At 48.6% G+C, this 20422-nt stretch overlaps 1 protein-coding gene across 1 annotated transcript in view; it reads right to left on the reverse strand.

Moving 5' to 3' along the window:
• The window catches only part of Adgrd1 (adhesion G protein-coupled receptor D1), a 119925-nt gene that overhangs the window by 32837 nt on the left and 66666 nt on the right, over positions 1-20422 (reverse strand). Inside the window, exons 14-15 of the mRNA XM_052168618.1 lie at positions 11394-11467; positions 2121-2244 (exon numbers count right to left, since the gene is read on the reverse strand). Of these exons, the coding sequence (XP_052024578.1) occupies positions 2121-2244; positions 11394-11467 (198 nt within the window). The remainder of the gene's footprint in view (positions 1-2120; positions 2245-11393; positions 11468-20422) is intronic.

Below are 20422 nucleotides of genomic sequence, written 5' to 3' on the forward strand. Positions count from 1 at the left end.
CCATAGACAAGAATGAAAAGCACAAACTGAAGGTGAACGTCTCCCAATCATGGTGCAGGGAAGATGACAGAGACAGGAATGAGCTGGGTCCATGACCCCTCTTCCTGCAGGGTCATCTCTGTTCCCTCCAGTATGGTTTCCAGTCAAATTCGGCTCAGTGCGGCTGGCTCTGCTGCTTTTTAATTCAATTTAATTAACTTAATTTGTACATGGGTGTGTGCACATACATGTTGTGTGCGTGCATGTCTTTGCGTGTGTGTATATGTGTGTGTGTGTGTGTGTGTGTGTGTGTGTGTGTGTGTGTGTATGAACATGCATGAGAATGATGTCAGAAATCTTCCTCCATCTCCCCTCCTACCTTATTCGTGAGGCGGGGCCTGTCAATCAAACCCGGAGCTCTCCCATATGGCTAGTCTATCGGGCAACTTACTCTGGGGATTCCCAGCTCCACTTTCCAAGGCTGGAACTGCAGGTGGGCCACCACACCCACGCAACATTTATGTGTATTTTTGGGAACCAAACTCTGGTCCTCATGAGTGCAAGGCAAGCACTTTAACCACTAATCTGTATCCCTAGCGGGTGTTTGGCCTAAGAAACAAACAAACAAAACAAAAAACAAAAAACAACAAACAAATTGAGACTTCAGATAAGGTATCTGAGCATGAAATTCTGATTAGATCACCAAGTCTTCCACATTTAAAATCCATAGACTTGAACGGGACCTGCTGAGTGGCCAAGGCCAGCCTCAGACCTCATTCCTAGGGTCTCCTGGGACATCATCCTGGGATCCCCTAGAGCATTATCCTCACATCTCTTGGGACATTATTCTGGGGTCTCCTGGGACATCATCCTGGGGTTCCCTGGGGCATCATCCTGACATCTCCTGAAGCATCATCCTGGGGTCCTCTGAAGCATCATCCTGGGGTCTGCTGGGGGTATCCCTCCTAGTATTGGTCTAGTAATTTAAGCTACTACTCAGGTGTGCCTCACGGTCTGTTGAAATGCAGAAAGACCCCGCTCACTCAACCAGAAAGACAGAAGCCTCCAGCAGTGAGACACGAGAAAGAAACCAGGAGTGGAGAAGGCCCAGGAGAGATCTCAGAGAGGAGAGATGGGAACGCAAGGGGTAAGACTCGAACCACAAACTCAGAGACCGCCAGGGAGAACTTAGGTGCCTGGGTGTCCAGGAGATGCAGTCATTTGTATCACCTTATGAATTCTGTGAGTGTGCCCAGGGCTTGGCCTCACTTGTGAGATCTGCCTTAATTTCGTTAATGTTCATGAAACGGTTCCTTTTAAACAGGGATAATTTTAAACCATTTTCAAATCAACCTTTCCTAGCAATGAATAGATGTGATTTTTCTCCCACGAAGACACCCACAGGCTGTCTAAATTTGGTGTCACCAATACTGACTGGTGACAGATTTATGATATAAATGAGTCTGGATTTCCTTCTTCTGATTTTTTTTTCCCCTTTTGACTTTGTAGATTGGACCTCTCTCTTGAGACGAGTGCCAGGCATGAGTGGCCACTCTCTGGAGAGTATGGGCCCCTTCATCAGACCCTCCAAGGTAGACCAAAAAAAAGCAAAACATCCCTCAGCTCAATGGTCCAGCACGTGAAGAACCCAGAGGAAGATGCTCTACCCTGGTGTCATTTGAAGTGTCCCCAATGGCATGAGGACTCCTGACTCCCACAGTGAGACTGGAGATGTACCAGTGCCTTCCATCTGAGTGGTCTTTGTGGCACTTGGGTTCCCAGCAGTCAGCCTGGTACCTTTTCTTCGGGCTCTTGGTGTGTTTGTCCCGCAACTCTAGAGCATCTCCCCAGAGCAGCTCACAGCTTCCCGCCAATGGTCCTAGGCTTCTGATCTGGGTCCTATGACTGTTATGCTCCCGTAACCAACGTAGGTTTCTATGTGAGCCAATTCATGTCAAACTCCCCCAGCTTGCCTTTCAAAGACTTTACCAATGTATTCAGCAGCTGTCTCCCAAATATAACAATGTGTTCAGCCATCTCCCAGATAATGAGGCAACTTTGTAGCAAGTTTAGATCTGTGCCAAGGGTGCTGACGGTTGCCCTGATCTAAGGACAGGGTGGGGGGTCTATATGGTTCTCACCTTCAGCGGGACCACTTGCATGAGGATGGCGAAGTTGGTGAGGTGTGTGCAGTGGCACACTGAATAGGTGAGGTTTCCTTCTGTGAGTGCACAGCCCTGGCTGGACCAGATGCCTTCCCCGGAGCTGAGGGCACAATGAACAGGGATGATCAGTGGGAGAAATGGCACCCCTCAACCCCGCCCCCCAAGCACAACAACTCACTCTTTAATTCTGATGGCAGGGTGTAAAGCATCCTCAGGTATTAAAACTGGGAAGTGGGTAGTGTGCTAGGGAGGCCACAGAAAGCTCTGGGACAGAAAGAGGCAGAGTCCTTAGCTTGGTCCCCTTGGGAAAGCTCCTGGACCCCTCCCAGTCTGGGAAGCAATGTTTGTGGTCCAGAGTCCAGCTTGGGAGGCCAGATACTCAGGGAATCCTAAGTATCCTGAGAAAATGCATTATAGCGCTTCAGCACATGTCTGGGGGACAGATGTGTAAAATATAAGATACAAATAATTAATATAAAAGATATAAATAAGATAAACAGAACTAAAAGGCAGTGCATATAAATATGATAGAATGTGGTATGTATAAATATTAAACCCTGCATAGTTTTTTAAAAAACCTTTGGGGGGCTGGAAAGGTGGCCCAGTGGTTAATGTTACTTGCTGTACAATGATGAAGCTCTGTATTAGATTCCAGGAACATGTGTAAGTAGCTGGACATGGTCCTGTGTGATCCCGTAACCCCAGTGCTGTGTGCAAGTAGAGTCAATGGGATTGTTGGGGATTTCTGGGATTGCTGGGGATTTCTGGGGTTACCTGAAATTGCTGGGGTTTGCCAGGGATAGCTGGGGGTTGTGGGGGATTTCTGGGGATTTCTGGGGATTTCTGGGATTCCTGGGATTGCTGGGATTGCCTGGGATTGCCTGGGATTGCTGAGGATTTCTGGGATTGCTGGGGATGGCCTGGGATTGATGGGGTTTGCTGGAGTTTGCTGGATATTGCTTTTTTCCAGTGCAGCTGAAAAGAATGCAAGCCCAAGATTCAAGAAGAGACTCGGACTCAAAAAGAGTAAGGGAGAGAAGGGCAGAAGGCATGTGCAACTCTTCTGACTGTGGCATGTGTGAGCATACATGTACACACACACACACATATACACTATACACCTGTTAGTGTTGCTTAAATGTTTACCTTACAGATTGTATTTCATGTGTGTGTTGGGGGTGAGGATCTCTGCATGTCACCCACGTGCCCGAAGAGGCAAGAAGAGAACATTGGAACTCCAGGAGCTGGACCTACAGGGATTGTGAGCTGCCCTATGGGTGCTGGGAATTGAACACAGGTCTTCTGCAAATCACTATGTTGCTCTTTACCTCTAAGCCATCTCTTTAGCACCCACCCCCCCACAAAGTTATTTTTAGAAAGAATCCTCGGGCTGGAGAGATGATGGCTCAGTGGGTAAGAGCACTGACTGCTCTTCCAAAGGTCCTGAGTTCAAATCCCAGCAACCACATGGTGGCTCACAACCATCTGTAATGAGATTGGACACCCTCTTCTGGGGTGTCTGAAGACAGCTACGGTGTACTTAGATATAACAATAAATCCTCGGCCCATGTGTATCATTATACATAAAACACACAAAAAGCAACACCACACACAGCATCATAATGGTATGCAGGAGGCAGTGTCTACCTGGTTTCCATGAATACACACAGAAATGAATGCAAATAACTAAGGAAACTGACAGCCTCCTCACAGTGGCCTCCAAAATCCCTGGGGGAGGAGGTCAGGGGAGGAGACTGGGGTCAAATGGGATGTTTGCTTCCCTGTAATGTTCTTGTCTCTAATTGCTGTGATAGCCATGATTTCTTACAGTGACACCCAGGCCAATGTGCTCTGATGCCAGCTGGTTAATCTTTGCTGTGAGTGTGTTAGCCACTGTCATTTTCTTGTGTGTACTTCTCTGTCCTTTTAAACGCCAGAAAGGTATCTTTGGTAGCAAAGGCAAACTTGTGCCTCAGCCAGAGGCAGGAGCCCCAGTCTACAGAGCTGAAGGAGCTGCGAGGTCCTGGCCATCTCTGATCTGTATTCTGCTCTAACTCCTATTTCTACCCTGCATGTCAAGGGGAGAAGGGTACTTGCCTGGAGGGAGGTAACCCAGACCCCCATCTTGCATCCCTGACCAATATCCATGCACGAGACACCCAGCTAGAGCAGTGTTATATTCTGTAGCCACTGCAATAGTAAGCCTGCGGTGGGGGAGGGGGCTGAGAGTGTGGGAAAGGGGCTGTGGAGTAGGCACTGTACCTGGTAACTGAGATGCAGGCACCAGCAGCTTCCTGGGTGGGTTTTGTGATGAATGAGCTACCTCCTGGGAAGGTCAGAGGTACCCAGCAGAAAGGAAAGCGTGGCCCAATGGAATCACCGGTAGAGGAGCCAGACTCCATCAATAACTACAGAATGCAAAGAAGTCTGGGCCCCTCCCCCACCCAACACTGGGCTCTAACTTTCCCAGGACTTGGGGAGGGACCACACACTCGGACAATTGTGTTTTCCACAGCTATTTTGTATGCCCACCTAATGCAAGGATGTGGCGCATTTCCACTGGAGGTGACCCTGAGAATTTGGACCCAGTCAGGAGGGTGGACATGGTCCTCAGCTCTAGAGTGGGGTGTACAGGGTGGGGGTGGGGGGGACGGTGAAAAGTCATGTCCCAAGAACAGGACCCCTGAGTTGTGACTCTGCCCTAATCAGCCAGAGAAGCTGCAATCCGGGTGGTGTCACCTCTGAATGGGATGGAAATCTGTTCCCAAGGGAGGTGGTGGAGCCGAGAAGGGAGCTTCCCTGCTGTGCACAAATAAATCTGCCCAGCAGACAACTGAACAGTTGCAGATAGCATCAAAAATATGCACAGCCTGTGACCTGGGACGTCCACGTCAAGGCAGAAATATGGTCACTCGGGTACATAAATACAATGTGATGTATATAAATACAGTAGAGGAATCAGGAATAAACAGAGGCAGAACACAAAGGAAATGGAGCAGAATGACACAGGGAATGTCAGACAAACACTTCCGTATATTTCCTATGAATGTAAGTGCATGAGGTACGTAAGATATATCAAAACACATGCATAAACTCAGGGTAAGTTGTAAAAACAAAACAAAACAAAACAAAACAAAGACCAAAGAGGTATTTGCTTTTTAAAAATGTTTCACCTTGAAAAATAAAGAGAATATTTTGAAGCTGTGATGTGGTGGTATATGCCTCTAACTTTAACACTTGGGAGGCTGAGACAGGAGGCTTGCTGTGAGTTCAAAGCCAGCCCGGGTTACACAGTGAATTTTAAGCTAGCCTGTAGAGTGAGACCCGTCTCAAACATAAAAGAGAAATGTGAATATATTAGGGGACAGGGTGGGGATCTAGTTCAATGGGACAGCATGTGCCCAGCATGGACAGCTCTGGGTCCTGTCCTCAGTCCCACGGAAGTAAATAGATGAATACATGTATACATTAGTATTAAGTGTATATCAAGAGAGTAACCATATGATTTCTTAGCATATTAATCTTTTCCAAAAAGTGACTGACGTAGCTCAGTGAGACAGCTGCTGGGCCAGTAAAGGCGCAGTTGCTGTTAGGCCTAAAGACCTGAGTTCAATAGATCTTGGGGAACACATAGGATGGAACATGAGAGATGGCATGAGCTGCTGGTGTCCCCTGAGGGCTCTGCACACGCTCTGCAGCGCCCGCATGCACGCACAGAAATGAATATTTTAAGATATTTAAATAATAAAAATAAAGTTAGACGAAGCGGTCCAGAATTCCAAGCCCAGTGAAAATATCTTTCAAAAATGAAAGAGACGGAGGCAGAGGCAGGTGGATGTCTGTGGGTTGGAGGTCAGCTTGGTCTACAGAGAGAGTTCAAGATTAGCCAGGGCTACCCAGAGGAGCTCTCTCTCTCAAAAAAAAAAAAAAAAAAGAAAGAAAAGAAAAGAAAAAGAAAGAAAGAAAAGAAAAAGAAAAAGAAAGGAAAAGGAAAGAAAAAAGGAAGAAAGAGAAAGAAAAAGAAGAAACAGACAGAGAGAGAGAGAGAGACAGAGACAATCTGTTCTCAGATGAAGAATAACAGAATTTACTTCCACAAGGCTTACAGTACAAGGAAGGTTACAGGACAAAAACAAAGACATAAAAATAGCTGTAGTTGGGACAAGTGTAGGCGTGCTTGGCATGGCCCTGGTCTCGTCTGTAACTACTCTACAAAACAGCCAGTCCTCTGGGCCAGAAACACAAAACCTGTAGAGAGCTACTGGAGACAGTGGCGACCTTATAAGCAGCAGGCAGGAGGAACTCTGGGTGTATTAATGACATCTTAGAATACTTTTATGGTGATATGCTAGCCATTGCTGGTGGATACCAGTGAGCTGATCATGCTGTGGGCATGGGGGCAACCACTATAGGAGGAAAAAATAAAAGCACGAAAAGATATAAAAGTCAGGAGTGGAAATAATCTATCAGCGAGAAAGACTCTTCAAGATCCTAATGAGATCAGAAAACAACACAAGGAGAAACACAGAAAAGATAAAACAAATAACCCCCCCCCCCCAGTGGATTTGTTGTACAGGACTGGGGAGGAGGTGATGGACTTCTACCCAGTCATGTCACCAAGGGCATGAAACAGAAATTGTCCAAATATGCTGAAGAAAGATGGCCTTAAAGTCTCAGTTCTAGTAAAATCGGATGAAAGAAAAATGAAGGGTGGAGGAGATTCGGCACCAGGAGATACTAACCAAGAGGGTAGAGGAAAGGCTGAAGACATGGCCTGCTAATTAAGAGTACTTCCTGTTCTTTCTGAGCTCCCCAGTTCTGTTCCCAGTACCTGCACTAGGAGGTTTGCCACCACCTGCAACTCCAGTTCCAGGAGATTCCAATATCTCTGGCTTCTATGTGCACCTGCTCCCATGTGTACATACCTACATGTGTGCGCGCGTGCACACATACACACACACATACACACATACACACACACACACACACACCTATGTCTACACCTAATTAAAATTAATAAAAACTAAAATGAAAAGGTCAGAGGAGTTGCGTCTAAATATGTGGCCCTAAGAAGAACACTCACTTTCCAGGGTAAAGATGGCTGCAGCACAGACAAGAGGCATTATGCCAGGCCGCCATCACGGTGGAGAACCCACTCTCCTCCTCTCACTTCCAGCCTCACTTTTTCAGTCTTGTTCACTCCAGCTCACAGACTGAACCGGGGTCTCATGCACACTAAGCAAGCGCTCTTCCACAAAGTCACATCCCCAAGTCCCCTTATACTGTTTGTTTGTTTGTTTGTTTTTGAGATTATATCTCACTGAGCTGCCTGGGCTAGCCCTGAACTCAGTCTGTAGCCCAGGCAGGCTTTGATCTTGCTATCTTCCTGTGTTATTGGCCTGGGACTTTGAGCCCAGCTTCTCCTCCCTCTTGGGAATGGTTCCAAGACCCCCCCCCCTTCATGACTACTACACTCCAAAGAAACTTAAATATTTAAAGTGCTCCAACATTTGCACAGAGCCCACTTACAAACTCTTACATTCATCTCCAGGTGATGTATAATATGGAACGCAGTGTGAATGGCACGTGGACAGTTATATGGCGGAAGGAATAGTGACCAGAAAGAAGTCTGCGCATGCTCATTTCAGATGCGACTCCCCAACCCAAACATTTCAGGTTTGTAGCTGGTCCAATATCTAGCACAAGACCCCACGGGTACTGAGAGCCCAGGGTGATTGGCAGCACCAGCTGAAAGAATAGCAGCAAAGTTGCAGAAGCCCTATGCATTGGAGGTTGGCCTTGTTGACATTTATAGAATTCCCCACTACGAATGCATTGTTCCCCTCACCCCCACCCCCAGAGCACTACACTCTGGCTTGTATAAACAGCCTTAAGCACATTTTAAAAACTGGAGCTGTAGAAAGCACCTTTTCAGATCATAAAATATTTAATTGTAAATCAACAACAGCAGGAAGGTCTTTAGAAAATTCCCAACTGTTTGTCTGGAAATTAGGCAGCTCCCTTCAAAATGAACTAAAGGGTTGGTAAGATGGCTCAGCAGGCAGAGGCCCTTGCTGTCAAGCCGGATGCCCGGATGCTGGGAGTTCCATCCCTGGGACCCACATGGCAGAAGGAGAGAGCTGTCTCCCCAGAGTTGTCCTCTGACCTCCGGATGGATGCATGCCGTGGGGATGGCTCTGAAATTCATGGCAGTGTCCTAGATCTCGGTCATGTGATTGCACAGCTGGGCTCACTTACCAACACTAAGAGAAATATGCTATCAAACTGAATTTTCCTGAATATATAATAAGTAATGATTTGAAAAGTGGTCTGGCTGGATGTTTGTGGCAGGGCTGTCTCTGGGAGCTGGGGCTGATGAGAATTCCACCGGACGTGCATATCAATGCAGGTTGTGACCATATCTTGGCTATTGTGTGAAATGCTGGGAATAGCCTCTCTCTGACACGCTGACTTCACTTCCTTTGGATGTATACCAGCAATGGGTCTGGGGTCTCTTCTTGAGGACCCTCCGGACTGGTTCCCACAATGGCTGTGCTAATTCACACTCCCCCTTTTCTCCACACTCTGGCCAGCATTGCTGTATGGGGTAGTTACTTTCAGCCGTCAACTTGACACATCCCAGAGGCCTCTGGGAAGCTCAGCTGAAGAACGGTCTCCATCAGATTGGCCTATGGCCACATTGTGAGGCATTTCCTTAATTTCTAATTGACGTGGGCAGGTCTTTCCCACTGTGGGTGGCACCATGCCCTACTCAGATGGGCCTGGGTAGCTGGGCAAGCCATGGGGAGCTAGCAGTGCTCCTCCAGGGTCTCTGTTTCTGTCCCTACCCTTGGCTTCCCTCCATGATGGACATGTAAACCAAATGAACCCTTCCCTCTCCCATGTTGCTCTTGGTATCATTTTATCACAGCAACAGGAATTTAACCAGAATGCTGTCTTTTATCTTTTATTTTTAAAGAGTCATTTGGTAACAAGGAGTGACAATAAGTCCCTGTGTACATGTGGGCATGTGTGCGTGCATGTGTGTGACTGCGTGTGTGAGTTTGTGTGTGTATGCATGTGAGTGTATGTGTGTTTGCATATGTATGAGAATGTGTGTGTGTGTGCATGTGAGTTTGTGTGCATATGTGTGTATGCATGTGTGTACATGTGAGTTTGTGTATGTGTGTATGCATGTGTGTGCATGTGTAAGTGTCTGCGTGTGTGTGTGTGTGTGTGTGTGTGTGTGTGTGTGTGTGTACACATGTGTGTGTAGAAGACAGAGGTCAACTTGGGTACCATTGCTTAGATACCAGCCACCTTTTATTTTTTTTTGAAAGTCTTTTACTAGCCTGGAGCTCACCAATTAGGCTAGACTGCTGCCAGCCAGTCCCAGGAATCCTCCTGCCTCTGACCCCCAGAACTAGTACAACAAGCACATTTCCCCCATGGCTGGTTTTTTATGTGGGTTCCAGGGAATCAAACTCAGATCCTCCTGCTTAGGAAAGACAAATATTTAACTGACAGAGCCATCTCTCCTGCACCAAAAAGAAACTCATAAATCCTCTCTCTTCCTCTGGCTGACTGAACCATGGAGATCAAAAAAGGTCAGCGACACGAGAATTCCCTCACAGGCTTGATCTTTTGCAGAGCTGAGAAGAGGCCAGAGTTACCCGACTTGCAATTATCCTCTAGACATGAGTCCCGACCGCTGGGCACCCAGTGTCTCAGTAGCTGCTACAATCTCCTTCACGTGTTATTGGAATCTGTGGGGCGTTTCACTAATGTGTTCAATGCCTGTGCCCCAGCCAGCTGTGGGAAGCAGCCTGCATTCCAGAGCTATGAACACAACCCCCTCAACACTACTTCATCCTTCCGGCTTTCCCAGGATTCCCTTGAACGCTACTGACATCTCCCCATGGCACTTTGCTATAAATACCAACAAATTCTTCTTCTGATTTGTAATTTCTAGAGTCAGCCCTGCTTGTTGCTTGATCCTTTCTCCTTGAAGATCTTACAAAATGACCCTCCTCCCCAGAAGCTCTCTTGGCATAAATCTCTCCATGTTGCCTAAGGGCGTCAATGAGGTGCCCCCCCCCACCTCCCAAGCTACAGGTGACTGTGTCCTTGGCTGAAGTGAGTGAGGTATGTTTATGCCGATGTCAGTACGCATTCCCTTTGGTGACTTTCACCTGATGAATGGCTTCACTATGGCTTCCGGAACAGACTCGGGTTTGGTCTCTCTGCAGCCACTCCGCCGTTGTCACTAACCTGGCTTACCTGATTTCCACTGAGCTCTCTCTGTGCAGCCTGTCTCCCCACCACCTTCCCCTCAGCTCTCAGGAGTGGCTGCAACTCATTCTTGCTCAGTTTGAGCTCATCACCCACTCAGATCTCAGCACCTTGCATTGTGCCCATCAACCCTGAGATTGCCCGCCCAGAAATCTCATCTTTGTTATAACAGCCGTTCCTTCCTATGGCTGTGGAGATCTGCTTCACACGCAACTCATTTGCATGTATTTCCCCGAGGATTAGGATATTGGTTGGCTTTGCTTTGTTTTCTGTATCTGCAGGCCATTTTTATTTTTTATTTTTATTTTTTTTAATTTATTTTTTTTGGCAAATGTTAATTTAGGGAGTGTCACCCCATGACTTAATCAGGGGTGTTTGGGTCTCTGGCTATTGAGTTCTTTGCATTTCTGGAAACCATTTCTGGACATTAACTCCAATGCTAACCATCATTACATTTATTTATTTGGGAACAGTGTCTGTGTGCATGCTAGAGGGTGCAAGTGATGGTCAGAAGAGTTTGTTCTTTCCTTCCACTGGGTGAGGATCAAAGTTGTGTTCCGAGGCTTGGCGGCAGACACCCGTACCCCCTGAGCCACCTCGCTGGCTCCAACAGTATGCAAGCCTCTGAGTGCTGTTTCTCCAAGTCCCAACTCCCAGCCCTCTCTCAAGGCCCTCAGAGGATTCCTGTGTGGCCTCATGGTACCCCTGATGAACCCAGTCTAAGGATTTTTAAAGACTTTTAAATCCACACAACCTCCAGTCATACCCAATCAGGCCTTGCCTCATGTGGTCATACAAACACATTGGCTTCAAAAGCAAGGGACTAACACCCTGCTGTGTATGATGTGAACCTAGCCTGGGGTGGCTACCATAAGTCATTGGACACCTTGCTGTCTTCCCCTCTTCCCACCCCCCCTTCCTGCTTCTGTCTACCTGGTAGCCCCACATGGACAGTACCTGAAGTTAAGGAAGGCACAATACAGGAAGAGACGGTTGCTCTCGTTGGTGGCATCGGTGTACTGCCTTTGAGTCTGAAATGAAAGGAAATGGAATCACATCCCTGTCGCAGCAGGAAAAACCAAGCACACAGGTCCTGGAGAGAGAACAGAAGCCTCGTCCCGCCCCTGCTTCCCCACCCCCGCCCGCAGCCTGCGCCACCAGGGGCTGAGACCAGGGTCAACCGGGAAAAGCATTTGTTGGACCTGGCGACTTGAGTTCAATACCTAAATTCAAATCAGAAACCAAATGGGGTGGTGAACATCTGTAATCCCAGGTCCCCTATGGCTAGATTTGTGATGAGGACGGTGTGAGCCAGCTAGCCTGGGCGTGCTGTATAGCGCCAAAAATAAAAGAGAACCTACTACAATAAGGTAGAAGGCAAAAACTGACTCCTGAAAGCTGTCTCTGACCTTCACACATGTGCCATGGTGTACACACACACAACACACACACACACACACACCTGCATCAATACCCACAAAGTTTAAAGAGTTTTTAACTAATGAATTTCTAAACAATTTTAAATTTTAAAGTGTGTGTGTTGTGTGTGTGTGTATTGTGTGTATGTGTGTGTGTGTGTCTGTGTCGTACACATGCATGGGAGTGCAATTTCTGTGGCGGTCAGAAGTGGGCGCTAGATCCTCCTGGAGCTAATTATAGGGGGCTATGGGCCACCTGAAATGGGTGCTAGAACCTAACTTGGGCCTGCTGCAGGAACAGCACGCGCTCTAAACCGTGGATCCATCCCTTCAGTACCATTAAAAAGAAAAAGAAATCCTCAAAGACCTCTCACATCCTGAACACCCAGGGTCCCTGGGACAAAGCTGGAGCTGCCAAGTGACAGCAGGAGCTAATTCTAAGCCACACCTCTCCAGGGCTTCCCAAGATGAGCACCTGCAGACTCCCAGGTCTCTTATCAGCTCATAAACAGCCTGCATGAGTGAGCGAGGCAATCCCATGATGCTTTTGAGTTTCCAATTATAAAGAAGGAAGAACTCTGTGGAGAGGCATGCGAAACTGGACTTTGAACCACTTGCCTCAGAATGGAACAGGAAGGATTTCAGATCATCCCTCTGCCCAGGTACTGCACAGCTACAAGGCACTCAGGGGGAAGGTCTAACACAGGAACCCAGAGTGCTTTATGCCTGGAGCCACACTTGGCATTAAACAGCTGCTGTTTACCCAGTGATGGAGATGTAGGGGCGGGGCAGAGCATGTTCGGGAGCCTGTGGAGGGTGGCTGAGAGGACACTGAGCTGGGAGATAGGAGGGACAACCCTGGTGACAGCTAAGCCAGGTGCATCTCGACTGGAACAGGAGCCCCGTGTCGGATGTCTCCTCGGGCACCAAATTGCACAGAATTATCTAAGAGATCCATCTCTGTTTACCTATGTCCCTTAGGAGTATTTAAAGCAAGCAGGTGACCAAAGAAAGTCAGTCCCAGCCCTCCATGCCACAAGAGACACGGGTTCCGGGGAAGTCAGAAGATGGTCTTCTCCTGGGTGGCTTACTTCTACCCCTTCCGCCCCCTGAGACCAGAGTTAAATCATCCTTCAAAGAAAAAACTGCAGCTGGTCAGCTGGTCAAAGAGGCCAAGTGTGTGTGGTCCATAAGGGATGGGTAGACTGGATGTCTTGGGTCTGGAGCCAAGGTCACAGGCTCGACCAGGAATTCCCAGCCCAGCTGGTCCTCTGGCTCTGTCCCAGGCTCAGCTCTTGGGCTGGGAAAATAGAATTTGAAAAAAAGAAAAAGTCTTGAAGTTTCCAGAGAGATTTTTTTTTAACATATGGGAATGCGGCTGTGCCAATGAAAAGGTGAGTCACCTCGCACAGCCCACGTTCCACTTGCCGAGGACCGTGGGAGGCCAACAGCTCATCCAGCTCCCAGTTTCCTGGGCTGGAAAGAAAAACCATTTCCAAAGGTCAGCAGGGAGCTGGGCATCCGGAAGGGCCTGACAGGGTCTCTAGGAAGGCAGTAGCAGAGAAACCCCAGTAGCATCCCACGCAGGTCTGATTATTCTCCAAGACACCTGCCGTGGTGTCCAGAGCTTCCGGGACTGCAGAAGAGCTCCCATGATTCCTCAGGCTCCCTCCACCTCTGGAATGAGCTTCCAGATGGGATTAACCAGCCAATTACTCGGCTCCTGCTGTTTATAGCAAAGTGTAGGCTTCTGAACATGAAAGGGGGCGGGAAACATCTGAGAAGGTCCCTTGCCACCCCTTGTTCAGATATGTGTTTGCTTTGTGTCTTAATATGTGACTTTACTGATAAAGAAATCGAGAGACGCTTCCTTATCACTGTTCCCAAGCAGAAGGCAGATGGCATCATGGTCCTTAATTCTGACCCTCAGCAAGGCAGCGTCGCAGACCAGAATAGCCACATCCCCAGCACAAAGCCAGACACAGGCAGAGCCTGGCCGAGGCCCCACACCACCTTTGCTGCTTCTTTAACTCCCACCAGCTTCTTCCCAGCCACCCAGGCCCAACTCTGAGTGCTGAAGGGTCCCACAAGACAGAGGCCTGGTGCTCTCTGGTTTCAGAGAATAGTCAGATAGCCCTGGAAAGCTCTAGCATGGAGGACCAATAGATCCTCTGGGTCAGCATCAGAAAGGAATGGTTGGGTCAATTCCCATCACAGGGTTTAAGGGAAGGCCAGTGGTGTGGGCCATCCTGAGGTAGAAAGGAAAAGCCAAGCCAGGCGACACCCTGCCTGTACCACAGTTTCCAAACTCACCATCTAAGTGTTTGCCGCTTGATGTTTGGATCTCTTGTCCTGCTGGTTCCAACCAGGGGAGTAAGAAGAGTCCCCCTCACCCAAGGAGCCAAGGACCCCATAGACCATGCACTCTGGGACATCAATTCTGTCCAGCCTCAACTAACCAGAGTGCACATATGACCCCATATACTTTGAGCTGGCATTAATTTCTCCATGGCAACAGGTGATGGGCGGGCCTCAGTCCTACAGAAGGACCACCCTCACCTCTTGACACACATCTTTTCTTCAGATGCAGTTCCCCATGACTCTAACACATCATCACTACCATGGGGCCACCACCGCCCACCTGTGGTCCAGAGGTCCTAAAAATACTGTCTATATAATGAATTCCGGCTTCAATCATTCGTGGGCAGCGTGGGCCTTTGGGCTCTAGAAATAGACTCATTCCTTCAGCGTGAGCAAAATTCTAAGTCATGTCCCTCCAGGGCTTCCCAAGATCAGCACCTGCAGACTTCCAGGTCTCTTATCAGCTCATAAACAGCCTGCATGGATAAATGAGGCAATCCCATGATGCTTTTGAGTTTCCAAAGGAGGAGGAGGTGGAGGAGGAGGAGGAACTCTGGAGAGGCATGGGAACCTGGGATTCAAACCACTTGCCTCAGAGTGGGATAGAAAGGGTTTCAGATCATCCCTCTGCCAGGTACCACACAGCTACAAGGCACTCAGGGGGAAGGGGTTAGGTCTAATCAGGGACCCAGAGTACTCTATGCCTGGATCCACAGACACTTAGCAGTAAGCAGCTGCTGTTTACCCAGTGATGGAGATGTAGGGGGAGGGGCAGAGCATACTCAGGAGCCCGTGGAGGGTGGGTGACATGACACTGAGTTAGGAGGGACAACTCTGGGCTAGGTGAGGATGGACCAAGAGCCCTGTCCTTGAACTCCCCTCTGGACCCAAACTGACCTTCCACTGTCCTGAACAGGCCAGACCTGTCCAGTCTGGTCAGGGACACAGGGAGGGGTCCTACCATTGGTAGAGACATCTGAAGATGCCTCTGGTGACGGGAAACCTTCTCTATCCTCATCTCTCTTAGACCCGCCTCCTTCCATATCCACCCCTCCCCATTTTTACAATGGCCCCACCTCCTTTCATACCGACCACGCCCCTTCTCATTGCTCTACAGCGGCAGGGTCTGAAGAAGACCAGTCTTTGCGGATGCTTCCTGCGGTCATGCGCACTCGACTGCAGCTGAGTTACAGCTATCACGTAGCCACCCTGGTCCAGCAGCTCAGGCTGCTCCCCACTGGCCTCCACAGCCACTCTTTCTCTTGCCACCATCCTTCTCCTTTCTCTTCACAGCACAAATCCAGTCCTATCGTGCACCGTAGACCCTCATGGGAAAGATGGAACCTAGGTGCCTGAGGGAGACACGACAGCCTCCCCTTGCAGCACTGCCCTGTGCTTTAGCTGAGCCTGTCCTTGTCCACTTGTCCCGTCTACCTACCTGTTCATCCACCCACCCACCAACCTTCCCTACCTGTCCATCTGCCCACCCATTCTCCTGCTCATCCAGAGTCCCTCCCAGTCCCCATCTACCCACCTCCCACCAACCCCATGTGACTACCCACCCACCTGTCCGATCACCTGCCTGTCCACGCCACCTTTCCATCTAATCCCTTCGGCTCATTTGTTTGTCTATCCATCTATCTACCCATCTCACCCGTTCACACTCCCACCACCTCATTCTCCCATCCCTCACCTGTTTATCCACCTACCCATCCTCCACGCTGCACGCGCCCGCACCCTCCAGGCTTACCCACCCTGGTGCAGCTGCCTGGGAGGCCTAACCCTTCTGACCCTCCTTCAGAACTCATTCTCACAGAAGCCCTAAGCTCCCCAGCGGTGCTATCCAGTGTTGTAGTTCCCTCCCTCTTTTTTCTACACACTCTTGAGTCCCCTAGATCCCACCCTCCTTTCCCAAGGTTTCAAAGCCCTAGAAGAGGCCCCACCCTCTCAACCACCCTGTTCTGTGGTGAGTTGGCCTGATTGCTGCTTGTATTCAAATGATAATTTGGGGCCCCCAGAATTGGTTGCCCCAGAGGCAAGAGAGTCCCCAGGTAGATGCTAGCCACGTGACCCTGCCCCCAGTTAATTGTGATTGGTAAGTAGAGATGCCAATAGCCAATAGCCAACAGGGCAGAAGAGACTTAGGTGAGATTTGGGTTTCCTGGCTTGGGGTCAGAGGAAAGGGAGAGAAGGAGAAGCTGCCAGGGGTCAAGGGTCAAGAGAACATGGCCCCAGAGGGCTGCCCAGCTGGAGTAAGAACAGCCCAAATGAAGCATAGTAAACAGTAAGTGATAACTCAAGGTTATCGATAGGAAAGGAGATTCTAGCAGCATGGAGGGTAGGCAGCTGCCTGGCTGTTGTACTGTTTAGGGCTTATTATAAATATAAAGACTGTGAGTATGTCTTTCATTTGAGAACATAATACCCTAGGCTGGGATTTTACATATTTTTTCCCACACAGCACTCATTATCAGACCCATAAGTTGTATCCACAGAGCCTCCTGAGAACTGGACAGTCCCAGTGATCTCCGAGATCACTCACCCTGCTCTCCGTGGTTGCCCACAGAAACCCAGCCATGCACTGGGACCTGCCGCTAACACATGTACACAGCTGTAGAAAGATAGGAAAGTGACCGACTTGGCTATAGATTAGGAGGTGGCATGAGGAGGAGGTGCCACCTGCCTGTCTCCTCAGGTGACTCCCACAGACCCTAGTGACATCTGGTCGGTGTCCATTTCCCAGTTCTCTCTCAGAGGCCTTTGTTCAAGAGCTATGCATATTGATGGTTATTGTTCCCAAGATGCCTGGTTAGAATTTCCCAAGATGCACACCAGCCTCCCTGTGACATCACTCCGCTGCAATACAAGGTAGGATGAAGCAGAGCTTGGACCACACAGCACCCCTGCCCTGCCCGGCCTCTCTGCCTTGTCCTCCCCATCCTTCCTGCCCCTGGATTCTGCTGGGTTGAGCATTATGAAGATGTTTTTCATTAGACCTGAGCCTGTCATTCAAACCGTGTCAGACTCTCTCTCCCTCCCTCCCCCCTACCCCTGTCTCTGTGCACATGTGTACGTGTGTGCGTGCGTGCATGTCAATCTCAAGGGTCAATTTCTCAAGGGCTATCCGTCTGCCTGCGCTCTTTCCCTGGCCTGGGGTTCATCAAGTCAGTTCTTCTGGGTGGCTAATAAGCTTCAGGGATTTGACTGGTCCCTCCTGTCCACGGAAATGATGGCGCTGGCTTACAAGGCTGTGAAATCCCAACCTTCCTACGGTTGATTCTCTGAGTGCCGGTGGGTCATGGTGACAGAGCACCCTGGAATACGCCACATGAAAATGCTGCTTCCCCGACACACAAAAAAAGTAGCTGGTGTACTTAGAAAAGAAACCAAATAGTCAGTGAGCGGTAGGGGTGCCTGTTTCTGTGTAGTGTGCGCGTGTATGTGTGTTGTGCCCGCGCATGCATGGGTGTTTGTATGAGTGCACCTGTGTGGATACATATAGAGACCAGGGTCTAACCTCAGGTGTTGTGCCTCAGGTGTTGTCTACCTTGTTTCTTTGAGATAAGGACTCCCATTAGCCTGGAGCTCATGGCTGTCTGGGCAGAGCGTATCAGGGACCTGCCTGTTTCTGATGAGGTGACAGGTAGCTGCCACTGTGCCTGGCTTTTTAAAGTGGGTTCTGGGAATTGAACTCCTTCTCCCCCTTGCTCTGCAAGCTCCTTCCCTAACTGAGCTGCCTCCCAGCTTTGTCCTTGTTTCTTATTTCCCCATCTGCTACTCTGTTTTATAAGCTTGTAAACATTACAGCTCAATCCCAATTTCCCAGGACCCCAAGTATATATGTACAGGTACACATACACACACACACACACACACACACACTGCTTAAGAAAATAGACAACTTGCCTCTGAGATCTTCTCCCTGGTGAAGGCTTAACAGTTAAAAAAGGTGCATGGAGACTTCCTTACAGACACAGAGAAATGCAGAATGTCACTCACTAATTAACAAGGGATTAGCAGATAGGACCAGCCCTTCCAGACTCCTGTCTCACATAGGTGAGGCTTCCGTAACTACGGAAACAAATTTGCCTAATAGTCACAAAACGTTCAGAACTAGCAGATATCCACAGGGAGGAAATCAGGAGTCCATGCCAGACAACATTTACACTTCAGTAGGAAGAATGAGGTCTTGAAGACTCGTCAGTATTCAAGCTGTAGCTCTGTGCAGGAACACCGGGACTGGAGAACAGAGCCAGGAGGAATCAGACAAGCCAAGGTAAGGCCCAGATGAACATGCCCCGCATCCTTCTGCTTCTAAGTCTCCACAGTTATTTCCTCCAGAAATTAATTACACACACACTCACACATACACTCACACACACTCATGCACACACATAATCATTAATACTCATATACACTCACCCACTCTTATACACATATACACACTCAAACACACATAAACATACTTGCACACACTCATACGCACATACATACTCACACACATATACACACACACTCATATACACATATAAACTCACAACTGTCCACCCACATTCATACACATGCATATACACACACTCAAATACACACATACAAACTCATACACATATAAACACACTTACACACACTCACACACTCATATACACACATACACACATATTTACACACATTCACATACTCATATACAGACATACATACTCATACACTCATATACAGACATAAACACTCATATGCACATATACAGACACTCATACACACACTCATATACACACATACATACACACTTATACACAGACATAAACACTTATACACACATGTATATATACACATATAAACATTCACACAATACTCACACACTTATATGCACACTCACACACACATATACACACACTCACACACACTCATATACACATAGACATACACTCACACACCCACACACATACACACACATACATACACTCACACACCCACACCCACACACTTGTATACATACAGACATATACTCACATACCCCAACACACATACACTCATACACACTCACATACTTATATTCATATACTCACACATACTAATATACACATACATATACACTTATACACACACATACACACTCATATTCACACACACTCATACACACACACACACACACACACACACACACCTACCTCCAGAAATCAAATAAAAGACAGGCCAGAAATGGGATAGGGACCAATGAAGAGGCTATTTATGATAGTGTCAGAGAGCAGTTACCCAGAATCTCTCAGAAGCCCAACACTAGGATAGCAGATAGCCCTGATGATCAGGAGCAAGTGGAGGGGGAAGGATGCTGGGGAGAGCGCTCACTGACACCCTATTCATAGCAGAGACAACACAACGGCAGGTGGTATAGACGGAGGAACAACATGGGCAGGTCCCAGATGAGACCCTGATGCAGAGAATCAGAAGAGTAGCTGCCCACAGGGCATGGCCCCAAGACCCCACAGTGTGTTCTACCTGTTCTCAGCACAGTGATGACCAAATGCTCAGTTAGCAGTCAAGGAAGTCACAAGGGGCTGGAAAAGAGCTAACCCACCAGCCAGCACAGCCTGTGGAACGCCAACTGGAAAACCACAGACTTTTAGTGGGGTTCCCAGACTGCTCTAGGAAATTGTAGCAGCAGTGCAGAGGCTGTGGGCCACTTTAGGATGAATGTGGAGGGATTGGAGGGAGATGGTTGAAAACTACGGGACTAGGGGATTCTGGGTAAGAGGCACATCCCTAGCCTTCTGAGCAGTGGTTGTCTGCAGCCCAGTACAACAGACTTTAAATATGTGTGGTTTCTGGTTCCTGTGCTTCAGTGACTGTCTGTCTGGGTTTATGTTCACATGCTTGGGTGGGTGGGGGTGCAGATGAAGTAGCCCTGGGGCCTTCAGGTCAGGACAGAGGAGGGCTGTCCTGGTGATGGTCAGAAGGAATTAATGGTGCATGGAGATCCGTGTGCAAAAGCACCAAGCTCGTGGGAAACTGAAGGGGCATATGCCAGCACAAACTGGTGCAAACATAGATGCTCTGCCGACTGTTGTGACACTTTTCCAGTAAAACCAAACCTAGGTGCATGACCCCAGACCTGGATCCCTGAATGGCACGGAATGCAGAGACTCATGGCTGTCCACAGAATAAGGGAAGCTGAGGGACCAGCTATTCACATCACGTCCTCAGATGTGGGGC

Source organism: Apodemus sylvaticus, chromosome 22 (assembly GCF_947179515.1).
Source record: "Apodemus sylvaticus chromosome 22, mApoSyl1.1, whole genome shotgun sequence".
Classification (NCBI taxonomy): Eukaryota; Metazoa; Chordata; class Mammalia; order Rodentia; family Muridae; genus Apodemus; species Apodemus sylvaticus.